Source organism: Varroa destructor, unplaced genomic scaffold (genome assembly GCF_002443255.2).
Source record: "Varroa destructor unplaced genomic scaffold, Vdes_3.0 BEIS01000001.1, whole genome shotgun sequence".
NCBI classification, from domain to species: Eukaryota; Metazoa; Arthropoda; class Arachnida; order Mesostigmata; family Varroidae; genus Varroa; species Varroa destructor.
The window spans coordinates 50,390,128-50,411,000 of NW_019211454.1; the positions used below are offsets into that span (position 1 = coordinate 50,390,128).

Here is a 20,873-nt window from a genome sequence, read left to right on the forward strand (position 1 = left end):
ATAAAAAACTTTGTAAAACACTTATTTAAATCTGAACTTTCCATATCGGGATAGTTTGCTGATTTTCTTTAGTAGTCGTATTAAAAGGTTATAGCTTTATATTTTAACTTATAGTGAACTTCGCTTCATGAAGATAATCTGGTAGGAAGAAAATTAAGAAAAAAGTAAATTACGTTATAAGTAAGCTAAATTTAAGGATAGTAAGAAGAATGGGAAAGCAACTGTGCCATATTGCAAAAGCCTTAGTGACTGAAAGCACAATATTTAATTAGACTTCTTTATATTGATTTAGGTCTCGCTGATTGTTCGCGATCCGACATACTTTGCTGAATTTTTCTCGCAAGCTACTTCTCCTAGTATTCCTTAGAACGCTCAAATTTTCCGCCTCGAATTTCGAAATCGGATGATACAACTTCTTCTTGAAACTGACAAGTTATATAGTGTACCTACGTTTATTATCAAGGGACATCGCTCCAAAATACAACCCGCAAATAACAATTTTAAGTATAACACATTATGTTAAATTGGCCTAATAGTTAAATCCAAACAAGCAAACATATGAATAGCTGATCTCCATCAAGTGTTACAAACGAAGTATTTACAATACTTCGTTACAATACTTCGTTTGTAATAATAATAATTTGACTCGAATAGCCACCGCCTGCTGTAATCTGAAAAGCAGAGTGGTATTTCTAAATTGTCTTTACATCACCTGAAGGCTAACGCCCGCATCGTTCTTCAGCACTGTAGTAGCCTCGTATATTAAGGTGCTAGCTTTATTCTTGCCAGCCGTGAAAAAGAAAGCTCGTAAAACGACATAAAAAGGGCAGGGACGGAATTACACGGCGTCACCATTTTGTGTTCCAGCGGTGTTGCCATACGTGGCACGAGGTGACTTAACTGTTAGGCAGCAAAGAGTAGGACGGAAACCGGACCGCGAGACAGGTGGGGGTTTCCGCTACACCAGAAAGCTGACGCCAAAGGCCCTGGGAACTCTATACAGTTTGCCAAAAGTTCCTGTTGGACTGATTGCTGGACACCAGAATTTCGAGTACTCTCGCAGCGTGTAGATAGGTGTACACTGAGCTGGCGGAGCAGAATGTCTGAACGCAGTGCCGCCTTTCATATGATAAGATTTGCACGAAAAATTTCGCTCTGAAATAGCTTGTAACCGCTGCTCTTGAATTCTAAATAACACACAGAGATACGTTTCTCAATAATGAGATCTAGGAACAGCTGTACAAGGGAACACATGTTCAGTTCGATCAGACTAAACTTTGGATAAGTTATTTACAATAATACGATTTTATATAACAAGAAACTGAATCTATGTTTTTCGCTTACTAGAATATTTATAGAATCTTTATTTTACGATATGAAGATGTGTATGAAGGCCCACGCATATTACTCTTATATTTTACAGAATCATAAATTATATCTATATGTTATATATTCAGATGGCCTACATAAATAGATAGATTACTTTCGATTGAATTCAAATAGATAAAGCTTTCACTGAACAACCTTTGCAAGCGCGGTGCATCAGAGACTCCTTCAAGCACATACAATGTATGGGGAATGCATACGGGCAAAAAATTAAGTGCAGCACGTGCTATAGGATTTTCTAATCCTACCTAACGCCAAAGGATGCTTTATTGAGCCAATAAAGTTTCATCTTTGCTTTGAATCGAACCTCAATTGAACTATAAAGCAGCAAGGAAGTTACACCTATCCTAGAACCACGTTTCGTAAGACAAAGTAAAACCACCTCAAAACCTATAGAAATCATTGCATTGAATCCCTATCACATGACCACATTGAGGGGCATATGGACTAATATAGAGTAGTATTGTGCTTCGGGCATATACTAATCGTGATGCTATCAGTTGTTCTAACAGCAACTGGAATGAAGCTCCATATTATAAACAGACCTTTATGTTATGCGCATATATATGAGTGCATAAATTAAGACATCGTATTTTTGTATTTGTTACGCCACGTCGAAAAACTTCATGAGGACATACGATAATCATTTTCTTCAACCCGGCTAGCTTGACGCTGATTATCGAGTGCCGTTTTATTAAGGCAAAATCACATTTTGTTCCCAAAAGACGAGCAGTTTTAATCTAACTTTGCTGAATGACTGATCTCCTTACACAGAATTTGTAGGTGGCCAATATTACTTCACTTCGTATTTTTTCTTCAAATAAATCAGGTATTATCTTTTCTTAAGCCACCCTATAGACACTAATACAATTCAGTGGCTATGTTATGTAGTTCCACCTTCGCTATGCCTTTTTGTCTAGCGAACACCTTAAGGACATGAAAAAATTATGCGCGAGAACGTGGGCAAACGACCGTACATTGACCCACTTCAAATGAATGAGTTCAACTGACCGTTAGCCCCTTTGACTGAATAGCATCGAAAATGAATGGGGCGAATTTCTAAATAATTCCAGTTCAACGTGATTATACTATGTCTGGCCGCTACCACAAAACGTGAGCCAGTCAATCATTCCGATCTCGATAATCAAAAAAATCCAGCACTAATATTGGGTTCACTTATTTAATAAGCAATTTAGATGTGGGAAAATGTTTGTAAAGCAATACTTTACGTTTGTTTTATGTCTATACAACATAAATACCTTTAGTTTTGAAAAACCAAACGCACATGCAAGACTGATACCCTGTTTAGCTCATATTTTCAGAATACAGAGTGGGTTATGTGGGGTAACCCAGGTGTTTAGACTATATGTCATTTAGCTACAACTGTGAATAGCTTCTAAAAAGTAATGTTGCCTTATCATTTTTTTTGGAAGTGGTCGCGGGGGGTTAGCTCGTGCGAGCGGCACAATTACTTGCGCCTATTGAACTTCGTTTTTGTTATTTCGGCATTTGCAAGCACGAAGATATGAGCAAATTTGTCTGGGAACTGGAAAAGGATTTTCCTAGTTCAGGTGTTAGTCGCCATATTGGTAGAAATTCTACATTCTAGAATAGATTCATACATCGCGATTATGAATCTGCACAAGCCCATTTTTGAAAGGGAACCGACACCGGTCTTCTAGTTTGTTACGATATATATGCTATATATCTTTGTCAAGTAGAGGCTAAATATCAATCACAATCACGGGCTACGAGAAAGAATGCCCGCGTCAATCTAAATTGGTGATAATCCGTCATCACATGATATTTTGACCATATTCTGAAAAGAATATGGAAACCGATCGCACATTTTTCAACAGAGTCAGATATGGGTGTGAACTCATGACACGGATAGTCATTTACGCTGCCCACCTTTTTATTAACCTCTAGCTGATTTTATTCTACAACAAAGACTGCATTACGTCGTCCTGGACGTAGCTTATCTTCCAAGCTGAAACAACCTTTTGAATTCGTTTATTCTGTCCTTGACACCCAACGCAACCAGAGAAGGTTGTTAGATACCCAGGGATAAGTACTGATCAGGATCTAATTGAAACTCAGGAAGTGAAACAAACAATGAAGAAGGCAATCTTAGTTCTACAAAACCTCGGCGAAAAGATGAAGTCTACTTACTTCAACGATGAATTACATAATTCTCTACATGGTTCCAAATCTAAACAAAATTATAGAAAATACATCGCATCTGGAAAATCAGAACGGCTACTCGCTATCCAAATAAGGAGAGCATTCCGAATCGCCTCCATCTATAACATTAAGGTCCTATGTAGGACAGTGCCATGAGAAGTCATGGTCGAGAAGCGCAACGATAGTGGCAAACATAACAAGCATCGCTATGACTCTACAAAGTTAATACTGGAAGTCCGAGTGGTAGTGGAGAACTTTAGAAAGGGTGACTTAGTACCTGAAACAGATCTTCACTCGCCACGAGTGTTCCCAAAAATATCTTCATAAAATAAAGACGTGCGCAGTGAGTCGTGGCTCATGTGCGTTATTTATACGTATGAGGAGTGTCTCACACGTTAACCGTCTGCGCTGAAGACGGGAACGGCAGCAGCTGAAAGATATCTAGTAGCAAGTATCTAGGTGAGAGGCATGGAGTACGAGAACCAAATTCGTACGTTAATAATGTTAAAGAATTTTCGCCTGCATAAATTCCAGCCTTTCAATTGGCAATTCTAAATGGGCACGAATCCCTTGCTCACCTGTATTACACAGAATTTCAATACGTCTACACGTAACAGCTCGAAAAATTTTAAAGAGATGTTAAACGTGACTTGTTTTTGGTGACTTATTCTGACGGATCACTGTTAGCAAACCCAAAATAGTCGCTTAAACATGTTAGTTAAAACTGTGTAAAAACAGAACATACTAACACAAAGTAAAAAAGCAAGTAAAAAGTACACTATTGAAAATTTTTTTTTGGGACGTATTCACACATCTTCATTTTAATGTAATCGATACTGAAATAAAAATGATTTCTCTGTGAAAAAAAATCTGATCGATGGGAAGAAATTTCACTGCAAACATGTATTCATGTATTATTTCGTAACATCTATGACCCTAACCAAATAACCTTATGCGGAGAAAAGTGCAATAATTTCTGCACAATTGATGGCCAACCCATACTTCGATCGGTATATTTGGTAACATGTGGCAAAGTCCAAAAGAATTTTATATCAGACGTAGAATTCGACCTCATAAATGCTCGTTTGCCCGCTGGACTTTTATGGGTTTCTTTAAGATTTACCGAAATTTTCAAAAACTTTGCCTTTTCTGCATCCAACAGCTGTCCAACCAACAAGCTCCCTTCTGGAACAATTTTTAGTTTCAACACGTCTTATGTTTACTCCTCAGCTCCTAGAGAGATGAATACGTGACTTTGCACAAAACGGCTGTTGTAAAATAACCCGGCGAAGCATGAGTGTTATCGCCCTCATCACCTATCAGACCTCGGGCTCCCTTCTTAAGTTTACCAGCTACAGCCCCATCGAACCCACTGGGGTAACCGAATCGTCGGTCGCTACGCGTCGCTAGGGTCGAATTTCGCATCGTTTGCCCTGTCTGACTGCAAATCGTTTCCACACGTAGTTCTTGTACTATTACACCTCTCTCTCTCTCGGAAGACGTTCGTATTTGCCGCTACTGAAGGCAATGCCCATAGATTGTTATCTGAGCAGGATTCTAACAGTTAGGAGCGAGACGTTAAGGACGAGCGCTGGAAAATCACTTACTGCCCGGATGCACGTACGACGAGGTACTTGTGTTTCCTCCAGGATGAATTTTGCAGCCAAAAAAACAATCCAGGACGTCGTTGTGCTAAACCAGGGAACAAAGGGAACTACAGAAGACTACAAACATGTAATTGACTCGGATGTGAAAATCGGTTTGGGTGATCAGAACGATTTTCACGGTAATATAAAAATTAAGTGAAATGTTCGTCCCGTTGGTATGGGAAACGAGCTCTTCTTGAAATCCAAATGGCTAACTTGCACTAACCTGCATAAACGTCGTTTTTACTGGAGCGTCATTCGAGTACATCCTTGTTCTATATGTTTTTTTTTTTTCTTTTTTTTTTATAACCACAGTACATGATGCGCATCATACGACGCATGTTGTTCCACCGGCCTTCTTCATTAGGGCGGACGCAGTGTCTATATTCGTGGTACATCTTCATAGAAAGATCGTGTCTTTACTAAAATATATAAAGAAAAACTTAATCAGTCATATAGAATTAAAAATATAATTTAGGTTTCACTCGAATTTAATCGCTCTCAGATCAGTGTGGTAAACGGCTGACCCCTATGAGCTTCTAACATCAGCTATAGATTTCTTTATCCGTAAACCGCTCGTCTCTGCATTCGGTTCTCCTGTATATCATAGAGATTGCTTTATCCAACTCTATTGCGATAACCAATAAATTATTAGACTCAAAAGAATGGTTTACCACGTTCGTCTATAAAACATTTTTAGGACAACGGAACGTTGAATTATACCGATATTCGAATTCGGATAATAAATAACTGCGTTTAATTGGCCATCATGTTCTAAACTGTCTAGAGGACCCGACTGTCGACTAACTATAGTGAAACATGACTAACTTAACTATAATCTACTAACTAATCAGTTAAATGTTGAAAATAAAATTCTGCTTATTTCTGACCTTACGTACCAGGTTTGCTTCTTTCCGAAAAATATTCGATCTTAGTTGCCCAAAAAAATATATTCAAAATAAAATGAACTTCTATGATTTTGATAACACTTTAATTTTAGAATTAATCTAAGGACGTAAATATTACTAAAGGATAAAACCAGATTTTTTTAAGGAAAAAACAGCTTCTGATTAATGAGGCTGGCAGACATCACAGTTCGTAACGCTATAGATTTTCGATGGTACGTGGATAGAGCCATCGAATGTTGTTAGAATAGAAGCTACGCAGTGAACCTTTCCAAAGAGCAAATCATAGTGTCGAAAACTCTCAATGGAAAGCGACGGTAGATATGTCGCTAACTCGCGGAGCGGAAGTGATTTACACGTTTCCCCTAAACTTAGCCGCTTCCAGGGGCAAAATACACTGACTCTGTAGTTACCCTGCGTATGATAACACATTGATTGACATAACACATGATATGATAACATAAATATTTATATAGCGGGGGGGGGGGTTGCGTGACAGAGTACTTTTGACTCACTTATAAACTTAAACATTTGCTAATGAAGTATATTAAATACATTCATACCTATTTTTTAGGATACTTCAATATCATCATTCGTCAAAAACAAAAATGACCAATTTAGTCACAGCCAATTTTGCTCCACAGGAGGTCAAATAATATTCCCTATCCTGATTGGCTTAGTGTTTCGTGAAGTGGTCTATGTTATTTTCTGAAAAGACGTTTAGACATATATTTGAGGTTAACAAAAGATTACATCTGGCTACCTGGGTTCACTGTAACAATCACAATAACAACAAACACCTTTGGCCGGAAAGAGGTTAAGAGTTGAGGAAATCCTGCGTAACGTACGCCAAAGCAGGATATTTTCTAAGTAACCAAAAATGGGAATCAAGATTCGCCGAAGCTAATAACATACAACTTTGCTATAAGGCTGCGTGATGTTCATAATCGGAATCTTTGAACTTATTTCATTAAACCGACTTCCCTATCAACGGATAGCATTTTTTTAAGGTTTAAGCACTTACATAAGATTATTGCATAGCTTTCTGGGTAGCGCAATTCCTCATAACTTTTGTAAGTATGGAATTCTAAGTACCAAATCGACATCCGCTTCAACACAGAGAAATTATGCAAATCCAACAATGCACAAACTCACACTGTAGGCAGCTTTGTAAAATCTATAAAGTCTTATGTGGCAGAACGGAAGCGTCCACCTACTCAAAATACGCTATAATGATATATCCTTTTTTTTAACGTAGCAGGATTTTAAGGATTGCAGTTTTATGGATCAAACAAATATTCTATAGTGTTATGCCGTTCTTAACGATAATGCACCGTTCTAGTGAATCGAGTTTATATCAGATAATTAAATGACATGTGATGAGCTCTTGGTGGAGAAAACGTTCCCTCAAAGGTCGAAATTCAATATTATGCTATTGTCGTTCACAAGATAAAAGAATACCAACACATTCTAAGCGCGTGCTTTACTCCAAAGAAAATTGACATTTTTATATATAAATTCTAGTTCATATACATTTATTAATTCATCTTACACTTCATATATTGGTTTGTTATCACTACGAGTCATCTACATTATTGTTAACGCGCTCTCGTCATAAACAGCAGACGAAAAGTTTAGCAAACTTTGTTTTTCTTGAAAGCTTTACTTCGTTAACTGTGGGCCCTTCCTACGGCCAATATGCTCTCTTATTTACATATATTTTGTCCTGTTTATCACCAAGACAATGCAAACGTAATCGTGATGCTCCAGTGTGTATATTCCTCTTAACGTATTCACCAGGGTAAAAAGCGTATTGGTCAAGAAAGCTGTACAAATACCTGTGAACGGTCGTGCTGCATATGTAAAAATAAATCTTTGCCTAAACTAAACTTGGAACGGATTCGGGCAACCTACGGGACATATTACACCTTGTACATGACTATTTACAGTAATAAATTGCTCCATTTCTGACTACATTTCCTAATATTAATACTAATTATACATATTTCCCATTTAATTATATTAATCATGAACATAATAAGCTTCCTAGCGATCTTCCCAGCGCCTTTTCTTTAACATATATTTTAATCACCTTGTTTGTTAGTGAACAAAACAAACAGTTCACACAATGATATATATGAAAAAAATAATAACATCACATAACTTTTCCACATTTGCTTCCATCCGAGTGCAAATTGGAAGATTAATCCGCATAACCAGTAAATCGGCAGCGGGAAATGTCGGCTAAACTATGATTCAAGCTATTTTTGAAAAACGAAAAAAAATTATTACATTATAATAATCGATGAAAAGTTATCCGACATTTCAGCAAGCTTTAACAAACAAATTGATTGTTGTTGAAAAATTAGGTCAGATAATATCTAGTACCATGTTTTTAGCCATAATAAAATCGGTACCGTTAATGGAATAAGAACTGATGTCTGTTCTATCAATAACGCTCTCGACGCATAGTTGCGTGCTCAGAAAATCAGACGTAGTGCACCTCGGGAGAAAGCGCTGTTTTGCGTAGGGAAGTTTGTCAGACGCAATCGTCTCTTGATCAAATTCTTCAAACACACAAGTAAAAGATTTGCTATGGCGATATAATGAATAACTGTAGAATATTTCTATAGCCTTGAGGATGTTTTCACAAGTCAAAGAAGGGGAAAGCTATAAGGGTATTTTTATTGGCAAACTGATTGTTGGCACTCATATAAGCACACACTTGGCCCAACATCGACGATACCGATGTTTCCAGTTAGTAATATTTGCAAAATTTCTTATAGTTATTTAGTTAAGTACGAAGTTATAGCCGGGGAACAACGGGTAAGTTGCACTTGCACGCGATGACGTTTTAAGTATATTAGTGGTCGAAATAAGCATGCAAGGCGTCTTATCAGATCTCTTTGCCATTTTCTTAAACCGTTTAGGACCGAAACTATGCGACTCTACTAAACAAACAAAAAGCTTAATATACTACTACTACTACTACTACTACTACTACTCAGTAAAACTAGTCTACATGATCGTGTATATGAAAAATTCATACGAGAACGGAGATACAGCCTCCACCACATGTATGTATCTACAGACTATTATCAATGCCAGTGATCTTCGGCTCCTCAAAATTTGCGACTCTTCCAAAAATGTTGATGGATGGGTTTATGTCTAAGCATGTTTGGAAAGGTGTCCTGCTGTATATTTTGCTATGCCTGCAGTGCGTTTTTTTTTTTTGAATATAAACTTGGATGTTTAACCTATAAGAGAACTCACGTTCAGAAGCCTATCAGGATACTACAATAGTGATAGGAAGAGAGGAAAGGCGAAAAGAGGCACTGCAAGGTTGTCAATTTGTTCAGTCGTCGCTTCTAGGCACGACGTCAATAATAAAACCACAAAGAGCTTGCCGGCGAACGTTGCATCGGCCGTAACCGGCGCGAAAAAGATGCACCAGACGAATTGGGCGACAACAGCCGCTGCGGTTCCTTCAAGAGTCTTCCTCGTACCGGGCCAATAGATACGGCCGAAGTGCGCGCCAACGACGGCTGCAGCTGTGTCGCCCACTCCGATTGTGGTCACTCCCGTGAGGAGTGCCAAAGTGACACCCTCGCGCGAGTAATCCACGCCCGGATAAAGAAAGAATGGCACGGAACAGCCGAGCAATAAGTAAATGTGCGATAGAACTAGCGGTCCTTGATCCTTGGAGTCGATGAATGTATCAAATACTCCTTGTATTGCAGAAGCAGCCGGCTCGATCCGCAGTACACGAATAATCTCGAAGACGATAAATATGCCGAAAACAGAGCCAGACGCAAGGTACGTTACGTCGGGATCCATACACGCGCCCATTGTGAATACGACCAGGACAAAAACGTGAAACACCTAGAATTAACGATATCAGTCAATAAGCATATGGAAAAAAAAGCGCAGAGACACACAGTCTTAGATACAGCGGATCCAGCGGAAGACGAAGCATAAGCAGGACGGATTATTAATTAGCGTATTCAAAAGTGCTCCATAGGAATATCCTACTCATTAGTATCAACGTGAAGTTATTATTCCTATAGTGTCATGTAAAATATAGCTATTCATGCTGTTTTTCTGTTAACGGTTTCTTAGGAGAAGCGTTCGTCGAGAGATGATCGTACTTCATCTGGGCCCCCTTCAAATGAAGGTAAATAGGTTGGTAGTATTTTTTCATTATTACTTAGAATATCAAGTTAAGAACGTAGGTCAGTAGACGATTACGATGCTGTCCTCACTTTCATTATCTGTTCGTCACAGCATCAATGCTGACATTTTGTTACCTTGCTAGCTTTATACTGTATATCTGAGAACAAGAAGGGGCTTTCAACTGACCATAGTCTTCGCAGTAAGCCATTCCCGGTCTGTCATTGCACCGCCTAGAAGTCTAATGTTCATCATCGTTATCGTCATTTTATCATTTCTCGTCATTAGTAGATCGTTATCGAAGAAATCAATGTGCATAATATGCGCACTGACGTTGTCGACACGCGTCCGTAGTTCGATTACGATGCAAAGAAACGTAACTCCCGCCGCATTATGAAGATATCGTTGACGGAAGTAGAATCTCAGTTCACTTTCACGTATTAATAAAGCTTAGTAGACAAATTTTTTTTTCCTTTTTAGATTATTTCTGATTTCTTTGTTGTGAGCGACTACATATATTATAATATGGTCTCCAGTAGATGAAATACAACAAACCGTCGAGCAATTATTCATACGTCCTAACTAGAACCATTATGGGGAACAATACGATGTAATAATAAATGTTCATGAACACTCACAACAGCTTATAACAAGAAAAATAAAAGCTTGTGACCTTTTCCGTATAATTATTACGGAATTAGAACACAATTAAATATGTGTACATATTTAACGTTATTTATGATCGAAATATTTTGTACTAATTTTGCCTTAGCGAAGTGGACGACGGGAATCAAACTAATATTAACTTACTATCATAATTATTAACTTACTATTATAATTATGAGATGACATAAATCTTTAGCTAATCTTTTCGATCACTGAAGTATGAGCTTTTTCTGATCGACCATTAGCATGGAATACCTCACTAGGCGCTACTACAAATGTCGTTAGATGAGCTCGCTCAGCCTCGTAGCCGCGTAACGTTCGCCAGTGTTAACAATGTCTCTATCTCTATCATACTAAGTTATGCCACGTGCTAACTTATCTTCCAGGTCACTCTGGTACTTACTGGTAACGCCACCATACATCGGCTTATCGTACAGTGTACGAAATGCTTGAGATTTTAACGCTTCGTATACTCTACTTCAAATTTTTTTCATTATTTTATTATTATTACAATATGCATACCAACACTCGTAGGCAAACCTTCAATGAGCTGAATAAACTCACTTTTTTTTTGAATGAACAAAATAAAGCTTCTGCCTGACTGAGGATATAATTTTACTAAGGTTTTTGAGATTAACAAACTCGAAACTTTAGTAACGATATAAGAAATTCAGTTTCAAAAACTATCCGAAAGAAAAAAAAATCCGACACCATAAGCCGGAAATCAATACCGCTTGTAAACTTGAAATTCGAAGTATTGCTATATACGGATTCTAACAAGCGCATAAGCCGTGTCCCGAAAGCTACTGTTATTTTCCAGATGTTTTAATGTAGGAAGGGCAAAATTTGAGCTATATTTATAAGAAAATATCATATGTCCATGATCCTACGAAATACAGCAGCCAAAGTTGAAAATAGGCACCGGATAGTATACAATGCAAATTGTACAATACGTCTATTAGGGGGATGTAGCATTCGAAAAAAAGATGAGATTAAAGCTGAATAAGCCTGATTTTCAAATGTTGAAATCATTACAGAGAGTAAATATATATATTTAATTACACTTTTTCAATACAACTTCTACTAACCTTGGAGGTGGATAAGCGGTTCGGTTATCCAAGGTTGAACAAGAGTATGATATGGTTTCCTAATATATTTAATTGTAGGAAGTTCAGAATGTGATTTCGCCTGTCATTAACTCTCCAAACGTTTTTAAATGTATGTCCCAACTGTTTCTAGTAAAAAGCTCTGTAGAATATTTCTTCTGAGAATTCCTTCCCTATGAGTCTACTGTTTGACTAAATGATGGTAAATTATATTGAATTTGAAAGAATAAAAGAAGCTACGTAGTTTTTTAAGATTTGGCACCCCTCACCGAAACGACTAACTAATCGAACTCTAAATTGCTTTAAGGGGGTGAAATACGAATTAAAATACGGTTTTGGAAATTATGCATATTAAAGCAATAATATAATTAAAAAACAATCTTTCAGTGAGTTTTCCAAGCGGCACCTGTCTATCTTTTGAGTCTAAAACGTCGAAATACGACGAAGAATTATCGTCGCCCGGAATTCATGTATATTTGGAGGCCCGTTCTTACTGTAAAGATGGCCAATGGCACATTTCAAATATTTCCGTTTTCGAGTATTTTATCAATACAATTTGTAGTTCGTTGGAGAGAACCAGTAGCCTGATATATCGTACACGGGATAAGTTTCGTTCAAGTTAATTTACAACCATGTATCTTGTTCAAGATACATCGTTGTAAAACACCAGATGTGTACGCACGCGTTAAAGCAACATTATTAATAAGTATTCATGAGTCAATAGTGTAAACAGGCTATACACCTGTAATTCACTGTACTATGATTTCATGAAGTATACAACCTGAAACGACGGGGTCGTCCACGCAGTGACAGTTTCGCAAACAAAGTTTCCATTTATTATATATTGTATATACATTTGTTTTTACCGCTACCAAGTGCACATTTACATATTATCGTTTGAACTGTTTTGTGTAATCTAGAAGACGTCACTTATACATAATAAAAATATTTTCATACCTTCCTTATGGTCGTTTTCGTCGTTCCATGCATCATTCGCGCGTATATCGCCGCGAATGCTATAGCCGCTACAGACAATCCTAGCCAGAATCCAAGTAGTGCGATTCTTCGTCCAGAAGCTGTCAGGTACGTCACCAGGAATTGTGCAGGGGGCTCGCCGACCGCCCAATATACCAGTGGATAGAGTACGAAGCTGCACGTGACAAACACGGTGCCAAGTAACGTAAGGATACTTGACCGTGTAGATGGAAAACGAAAAAGTACAAAAATGAGTAAACTTAGGGCGCACAAGCCACCTTGTAGGAAAGAAGCCGATTTCGAGACTTGAACTGTCGAAAAGAAACAGATCACCGATGAGGTCGCAAACACTGAAATTGCTTGAACGATCGTGATGAGCTCGCCATCGGTAAACGAGGTGGGAGCATGAATTTTGAGTTTGTCTCGCGAATAGCAGAACACTGATGAGCATACAATTGACGTTAGCAACGAATTAATGAGCGAGTACGGTGTCAGTATTGCGGTAAGTAACAGGGTAAGCACGGACGATGAGGCTATAACCCGGGCCGATGACGGAGCGTACCAGACTGTCGTTAGTGACAGGATCAACGTGTGTCCGGTAGCAATTTCAATCAGCCGAAAAACATCACCATGGAAAATTAGACTACCACCCGAGTAGATGGCGTAGGGAAAACAGCACACCATCCAAAGGCCGCGGTCGGCGCCTGGTCGCGCACCTGGTTCGGCTGGATACTTGCATTGCTGATGAAAGAGCCCAGCGAGTACTAGGGCAAATGACAATGGCATGCCCCACGTTGGTACTCCACCCAGGTGGGACAGTGTCGAGCTCCACACAAACCCAAGGCAGACAATGGTGTATTCGAGGATACGCCGGTATTGGACCATTGTGACAGTCTATATGAATTTTCTGCCGCCTAGAGCAACGGAGATTATAACGGACGTTGTTTTTATCAGAATCGTCTGGACTGTCAGCTAGGTATACACGCCCAGCGTATTGAATCCACCCCCCAAAAGCAAACACCTTCGAGTGTTTCTGAGAGCAAATTGCTTCTATAGGACTTTCAAGGCTGACAAACCTCTGTGCACGTTCGATAGTTGCTCCAGTGCGACGTTCAATAACAGACAAAGAGAAACTGTTCCATGCGCGCGGCCATCTTGTGGAAAGACTTCGAGAAAGAGGACGATGCTGAGCGTGAAAGAATGATTACGGGCCACTGAGCAGCTATAGCGCCAGATTTCAAATGTGATTACCTCGAAACGGAGAGGGGCATAAAGTAAAGTGCAGTGGGTAACGCATTCGCTTGTAGAAATTGCCCAGGTGATGGGCTATTTTCGAATCTAGGTGTAGGTGTATTTTGTTTTGTGTTGGGACCCGTTGCCTTACTTGTCAAACGTGAAACACAAAAAACTTTGACCTTAAATAGAAAATATAAATAGAAAAAAAATATAAATCAAAACTAAAGCGAGCACTGATTGTCATCAGTTCACAAAGACCTAGAAAATTAAACAAGTTATACACAATAGTGGGTTATTACTCTCTATGCACAAGAATGTACAGAGTAGAAATTTGACGAACACAGATGTTCAACCCAAATTTTTATTGTTTGTGTCTCCTTATAGGAAGGTGAAAAAAGGTTGACTTGGCCTCGCCAGTCACAAAATTGTGTAGTTCGTGGAGCAACCATCGAATTGGCGGACAGAGTTTATTGAAAGGTAGCATACTATTCGCTTTAGAAGCTTATACAAAAAATTTGATAAATTATGAGAACGTCGTATCTATATAACAATATCTAGATAACATACCAAGCAGTTCTTTTAAACGCGAAGCTTTATACGCGAATATAATACAAACATCTCGCTGCAACGATATATCAAAATAGGAAATATATATTATTATTATTATTATTATTACTGTTATTATTATTAGAAATCAAAATATACGTTTTTTCCTTGTAAGCTTCTACTGTCAAACGTAGTGGTTTTTAGTATGGTGGCCTGTTATTTGTTTTCGGATTTGTCAGTCAGGCACTTGATCTCTATCATTAAAGCCGAGAAACACAAACGAATACTGATTGTAGCTATAATCAGTAAACATTTTTTACAGTTCATACTATGAGTAGATAACTGGTTACAATTTTGTCATGATCTTTGAAGAAAATTATCCCGGCAGCAAAAATAAAGCAATTTACCGCCATTGAACGGGAAGTCATGGTTGCAAAGACCCAAATTCCCGTGCGAGCTTAATTTACACAATATATTAGTATCGCACGATTCATAAGACATTGCTGTGTACACTTCCAACTGCAACATGCACATGTTTACCCTGTACATATATGAATTATAATATCAAGTTTTATTTCGCAAAGCCAATCTATTGTTTATCCTTAATCGCAAATCATTTGAAAGATCTTTAACACCCTCACCCGATAATGCTTTTGAAAGGTTGGTACGCGATCTAAATCAAACCAAGCTTAAATGAAAATTAATAAGAAAGAATTAGCTTCTAACGCGATTATCTGTTTGCTGGTATCTTATATCTTAGCCCTGAGTTTTTTTTTTCGCGGAGAGCACAAATTGAAAAAAAAATAGGCAACAGGACATATTCTATTTTGATCGTTTAAAGCAATTAATCCTAATTCTGCAGCTATCATTGCAGAACGCAGGTAGATAGATAACAATAGGCAGCATTTCTCATCTTTACAGTAGCACTTTTACCTTGAGGTCAAAATAATCTCGTAGAACTATAACATATTTATTATCTCAATTGTGCCTGCTGAAAAATATGAGCCAACGCCTATTTTATTTACTGGATATTATGCACTATATAAGCCTCAAAGCCACTGTAGTGGTAATTATTTAATTATTATGTCAAATCATCGACAACGTATTTATATGCGTTTGATGACTTGCAAGCCCGAAAATGATACCAAAATGACTTGGTTTATTGATTAAAAGATCCATGCGTATGTATAAATTATCATTAACAAAATACAGTTTTTAACTAAATAAATAGCTGTAAAGAAATAGCTGATTTTACCCTATGAAATGTTCTTGCTTTTCTGCTAGGATCACGTCCTAAGACCGCTGAAACTTAAGTTGCTCAGAGCCAAATTTTCTTCGATTAAGAAACATTAGTAGTAGGTAGTACACAACTACGTACCGGTAATACAATTACGTAGTCTTGTAATATTGTGCTTTTTAATTTGTAGTGTAAAATGTTTTGATAGTTCTATGTGTGTGCACTAGAAATATAAGCTATAAACAATGGTCGGAAAATGTGTTGCGCGAGTTTTAGTCAAGAGGGCGAAAATGCAGGGCAGATTATGTTGAAAATATAGCGTTCTCAGACGCACTCTTCGATGCGTTTTCCATCGCCAAGTTTTCGCGTCCGCTTTCTGCTTTCGAATCTCACTTCAGATGGCTGGCTTCCAGCACGGAACGTACGTCGTCATAGTTTTACCCAGATATTTTTACTTCTCCAACTTAATACAGGCTGTTCAAGCTTGTAGGTACAGACCATGCTCCGATAACAATAGGAAACATCTCCAAAGTATTTCTCCGTATTGGTGGCTATTCCTAGCGGCCAGTAACCGCTTGTGCCATTTTTCCTTATCTTCTCTTGGTCATCCGCGCTGCGAGCTTTTTGATGATATCTTTGTTGATAGATCTTCAAGACAAGAAATGCTCTGATCTGACATATGCGGACATGATAAAGATTCATAAGTGAGTTAAGTAAAGTTATACCCGCTTATATATACGCTCTGCGACCCGTACCAGTCGTTTTAAGACTGCCATAGCTATTTCAGTATGCTAGACCAGTTCCTACAAATTGCGCAAAGTCCGATTGTCATTTGTGTATGAAATAATTAATTTGAGTCGTTCATATTTTATATAAGTTTCTCAAGAAATCTCTGCCATTACATTGGCTCAGATACGATTAGACTGGCTTGTGTAATCTCTGCGCAGAAACTTACATGTAATCAATTTTAGATCGTCATAAGCAATTTTTGCGGAAGATACTCTTGTTTCTAATAGCTATATGCAAAACTCGATACGTATATTGATTCAGCTGATGAAATCGTCGTAAATATTTCAAAATGTCTACATTGAAAGGGCTAATATGAAGAGAGAACAAGCTAAACTTCAAAAGAGTCAATCATCCGATAAAATGGAAATGAAGAACACGTTTGCAAAATGCAGGGGCTGAATTTAGCACAAGCTGTTCGCGTCTGCAATGAATGATACGGTTTGTTTAGCGAAATGCTGAAAATGCTTCGTGGATGCAGTTACTCGGTAAATCTCAATTCGATCTGATTCCAGAGTTTCTTGATAAGTATTAGCAACAACCTGACCATATCTCAAAGCGGATAGTTAATATTTTTGGATAGTAAGGCCTTGGGAGGAGTTGATTATATATTCGTGCACTAGTTAACAAAAAGATCATATGTAGCTCGACTCAGAGCTCATCGTCAGTGTTGTCCGGTGTTTCGGGTTAGGCTAAGATAGCAGAAGAGAACTCGGCTTGAACCCTCACACCATCAACTCGACTGTTAAGAAAGAGCGCCTGTGTCCTGCGACGCGAACGTATCCCTGGAAAGTGGCAACATCATGCAAGACAATACACTGCTAGACTGTAAGTCGCTACAAAGAGATAAAAAATTAGGTTACAACATCCTGTCGTTAAACTAGACCTTTTATGGTGAGCCGATCTTTTTCGGTTGCCGCTAATGAATGTTTAATAGTGTACATATTATCGGACTCATCTGTCGCCATTCACCCTCATAAATGTCAGCCACATGATGGCTATTGTGGACACTTTTGTGACGACGAACCTACTAATGCAGATTCAGTTGACTTAAAAGAAGTGTTATTTGATAACGCTCAGCCGGCGGGAAGAGGCCACTGAGCAAAAGAAGATATCAAGCTTTGTTTGTTATCTGTAACAGCAGGAGAACATTATGACGGCTGACAATACATTTCATTTGTCTTAAAGAACAACCCATTGACCTGGTCTTGGCTGCCCTGGGAGAACCGACACTCGGCCACCCGCTAACAACACAGCTGCACTAAAATTGTGAGCTGTTAGCGGAACTGTAATAAAAACATCGAAAGATTGGACAAAAGGAACATTTTACATGTCTGTTAGGAAGAACTTCGCATACACTTTTTTAATATCAAAGATAAACTGTGTACTTAGCTTGATAAGTTATTAAATATAATGACAACGAGATATATGGTTTGTTGAAATTAAATGCAAGCAAAGCTACCTTAATAAAACATGTCTTTATCATTTTAGATGACCGTGCTGATAAATTCCAATTATTAGGTATTTCGATAAGTATGGCGGAAGTTCTCTCTGTTGCATACGCCTTTAACACCACCCCGAGTTTGTTAACGACCCTCTTTTAAAAATATCCTCTAATATATATATAGGGTCTTTTAAGCGCAAAGTCGCAAGACAAAATTGCAACCTGTGGGTGTTATATAAAATCTATTATCACTTTATCATGACGCAGAAACGAAATAATCAAAATAATCATAAATGTTGAAATTCCATTTAAGTTAACTGAACAGGGCATTTCTGAGATTTATTTGCATCTGACTTTGGTCCTTTTTAATCATTAAGCAGCAAGGAGGATCCTTTCTCCTAGCGAAAATGTGCGCACACAGAATTTTTAGACTTCATTTATAAGCTGTTTCCGAGCTTAAAGTATCAAAAAAAAAAAAAAAACTCGGGCGGGTGCTCTTCGACGGGATCGAAACAAATCCTCTTAATGAATTGACGCGGCAATGAAAAAACTGTGCCTCCGAATATCGCAACACGCACCGTTTCAGCTTGATACATGCATTGAAGTTCCAAATCATGATGTGAGATAGCGAACGTTTTCCTATAGTTTTATCCAATCATTTGCTTGTGCAAAAATTTTCCATCACAATCACATAGTGCCCTTCTCTAAATGTTTATTCTGCAATTTCTATCATTATTTGACATGCATTTTTTTCATTCATCAATATATACCTCGCTATTGTTTATTTGGTTTTTATATAATCTTCCCATGTTAGAATTTATCTACGTTCACAGTGAACTCCCCTAAAACACAAGCCCATCCCCTTTTAAAGGATCTGATTACTTGAAAAATCATACGGGGTCTTCGGGGTATCGAGATTTATATTGTCTCACCTAGCTACGCTCAAATTCACTTTGAGGCTTGGCGCTTTTCAATACGAACTTCGCCAATTGTTTTCTTTTCATAGTAACCACGAAGCGTATAAATATTTGCAGCAAGTGAAAAGTGCATGTAAAAATTTAAATGAAATCAAATAATATCTTTGATAGAGTGTAGGGACTAATAAAATCTATAGAAAAGTTAGCAAACTTCAAGCAAGACAGATAAGTAAAAATAATGTTATAGAATTATTGTTCGAATACTTGGGTAGTAATCGTTCTTAGTTAAAATAGCCATGATAGATTCAGGTATTCATTTTGTGATAAAGATGTGTATAAATTTTGTTACATTTAATTTTCTGAATTCACTTCTTTTAAAACGCTGGTGGAAGCTTTTTTGAAGCAAAAATATAGCTTATTATCTTTGTAAAGTTTTTTTTTAAAAGTCAGCCTTATAATAGATAAAAAATTATCTATTATCAGGCTGACTGAAGGTTTGTCCTGCAGATTAGAGACGAGGACAAATTGGTAAAGTGTGCGCGGTTTTCCTCTATGCGTGCCCTTATTCTGCCTCAGTGTTATATGCACAGTAAACGCTTATTTAGCTTGATCAGTTCTTTTTTCTAAAATAAATGTAACAATATCTTTAATATGATTTTATAGAATGCAAAAATGGTCATCTTTGGACTACCGATGTACTCTAATGAATGAATTTCCTTATCTTTGATAAGAAAAAACGAGTAACTACTTCGATACTCCAAGCAGTTCAGGTTATTTCAAGCAATTCACTGGACGTAATATCTAACCGACTGCCCTTGCTATACATAAGAGCAATTTGCCTTTGAAAACTATACATCTAAATAGTAGCATTGGTAAAACTGTCATTATTCTTATATTTTTTGTACTATTTATAATGTGAAAATATATGTTTGTAAATATCCCGTGTTTAGAAGTTCCATGTAATGTATTGTTTCTATTGGAAGCCAGTTGCTGGCGAACGTTTATCCCCTTTCTTCTGTTTTCGACATCCGTAGCGATCAAATAGATATCGCACAAGTCTCATAACTCTAGGCAATTCCATTGCTTTTAGAGCATTATGAGAGTCATCCGCACCGTTCGCCAACATTGTGAGTGGCGAGTACTGACTGGCGGTAATCGGGTAATCGGGTGTTCGCTGTTCAACCGTTAGTTACAGCCTCGCGAAGCTTCTCAAAAAAAACTATCAAAAGCATAAAGAAGCAGTATACGAAGTCGTCTCAGAAGGCCTGTCGCACTATAATTGATATTACAATTGTAACGTGAACATGATGGTCAGTATTAAGTAATGGGCAACCAACCCAAATCACTGTGTGAGTTTACATTATGATACAACAATGACCTAAAGAAAAATCATATCTACAAAATTTTCATTAGTTACCAGACTGAAGGGCAGAAGAAGGTTAAACGGGTCATCAAACTTTGGAGAAGACATCTTTTGGTGCTAAGAATACAAATGTGATTTAGTCGACTCAAGAATAAAAACCTTATAGGTAGGCTTAGAAGGAAGAACGTAGTATTTTTCAAATACCCTCTGTTCTGATAGCGTATTTGAAGATCTCCTTGCTGCTAAATCTTTATGCAGTAAAAATCATGTTCGACTTATACACGTTTCTGCAGTGTTTCAAGTGTA

General features: G+C 37.7%; 1 protein-coding gene and 1 long non-coding RNA gene across 3 annotated transcripts in view; one reads left to right on the forward strand and one right to left on the reverse strand.

Moving 5' to 3' along the window:
* Positions 1 to 7,625: 7,625 nt before the first annotated feature.
* Positions 7,626 to 14,167, reverse strand: Dolk (Dolichol kinase). Its single transcript, XM_022787993.2, has 2 exons — positions 13,021 to 14,167; positions 7,626 to 10,003 (listed from the first exon to the last, which is right to left on the reverse strand). The coding sequence occupies exons 1-2, from the start codon at positions 13,921 to 13,923 to the stop codon at positions 9,416 to 9,418; spliced, it is 1,491 nt and encodes a 496-aa protein (XP_022643728.1). The 5' UTR covers positions 13,924 to 14,167; the 3' UTR covers positions 7,626 to 9,415.
* A 62-nt stretch (positions 14,168 to 14,229) lies between these two features.
* LOC147758773 (uncharacterized) overlaps positions 14,230 to 20,873 on the forward strand; it is a 42,197-nt gene continuing 35,553 nt past the window's right edge. Inside the window, exons 1-2 of one of the 2 annotated variants that reach the window (XR_015327566.1) lie at positions 14,230 to 14,382; positions 14,659 to 14,751. This is a non-coding gene — a long non-coding RNA (uncharacterized LOC147758773). The other variant, XR_015327572.1, reaches the window with a different exon arrangement.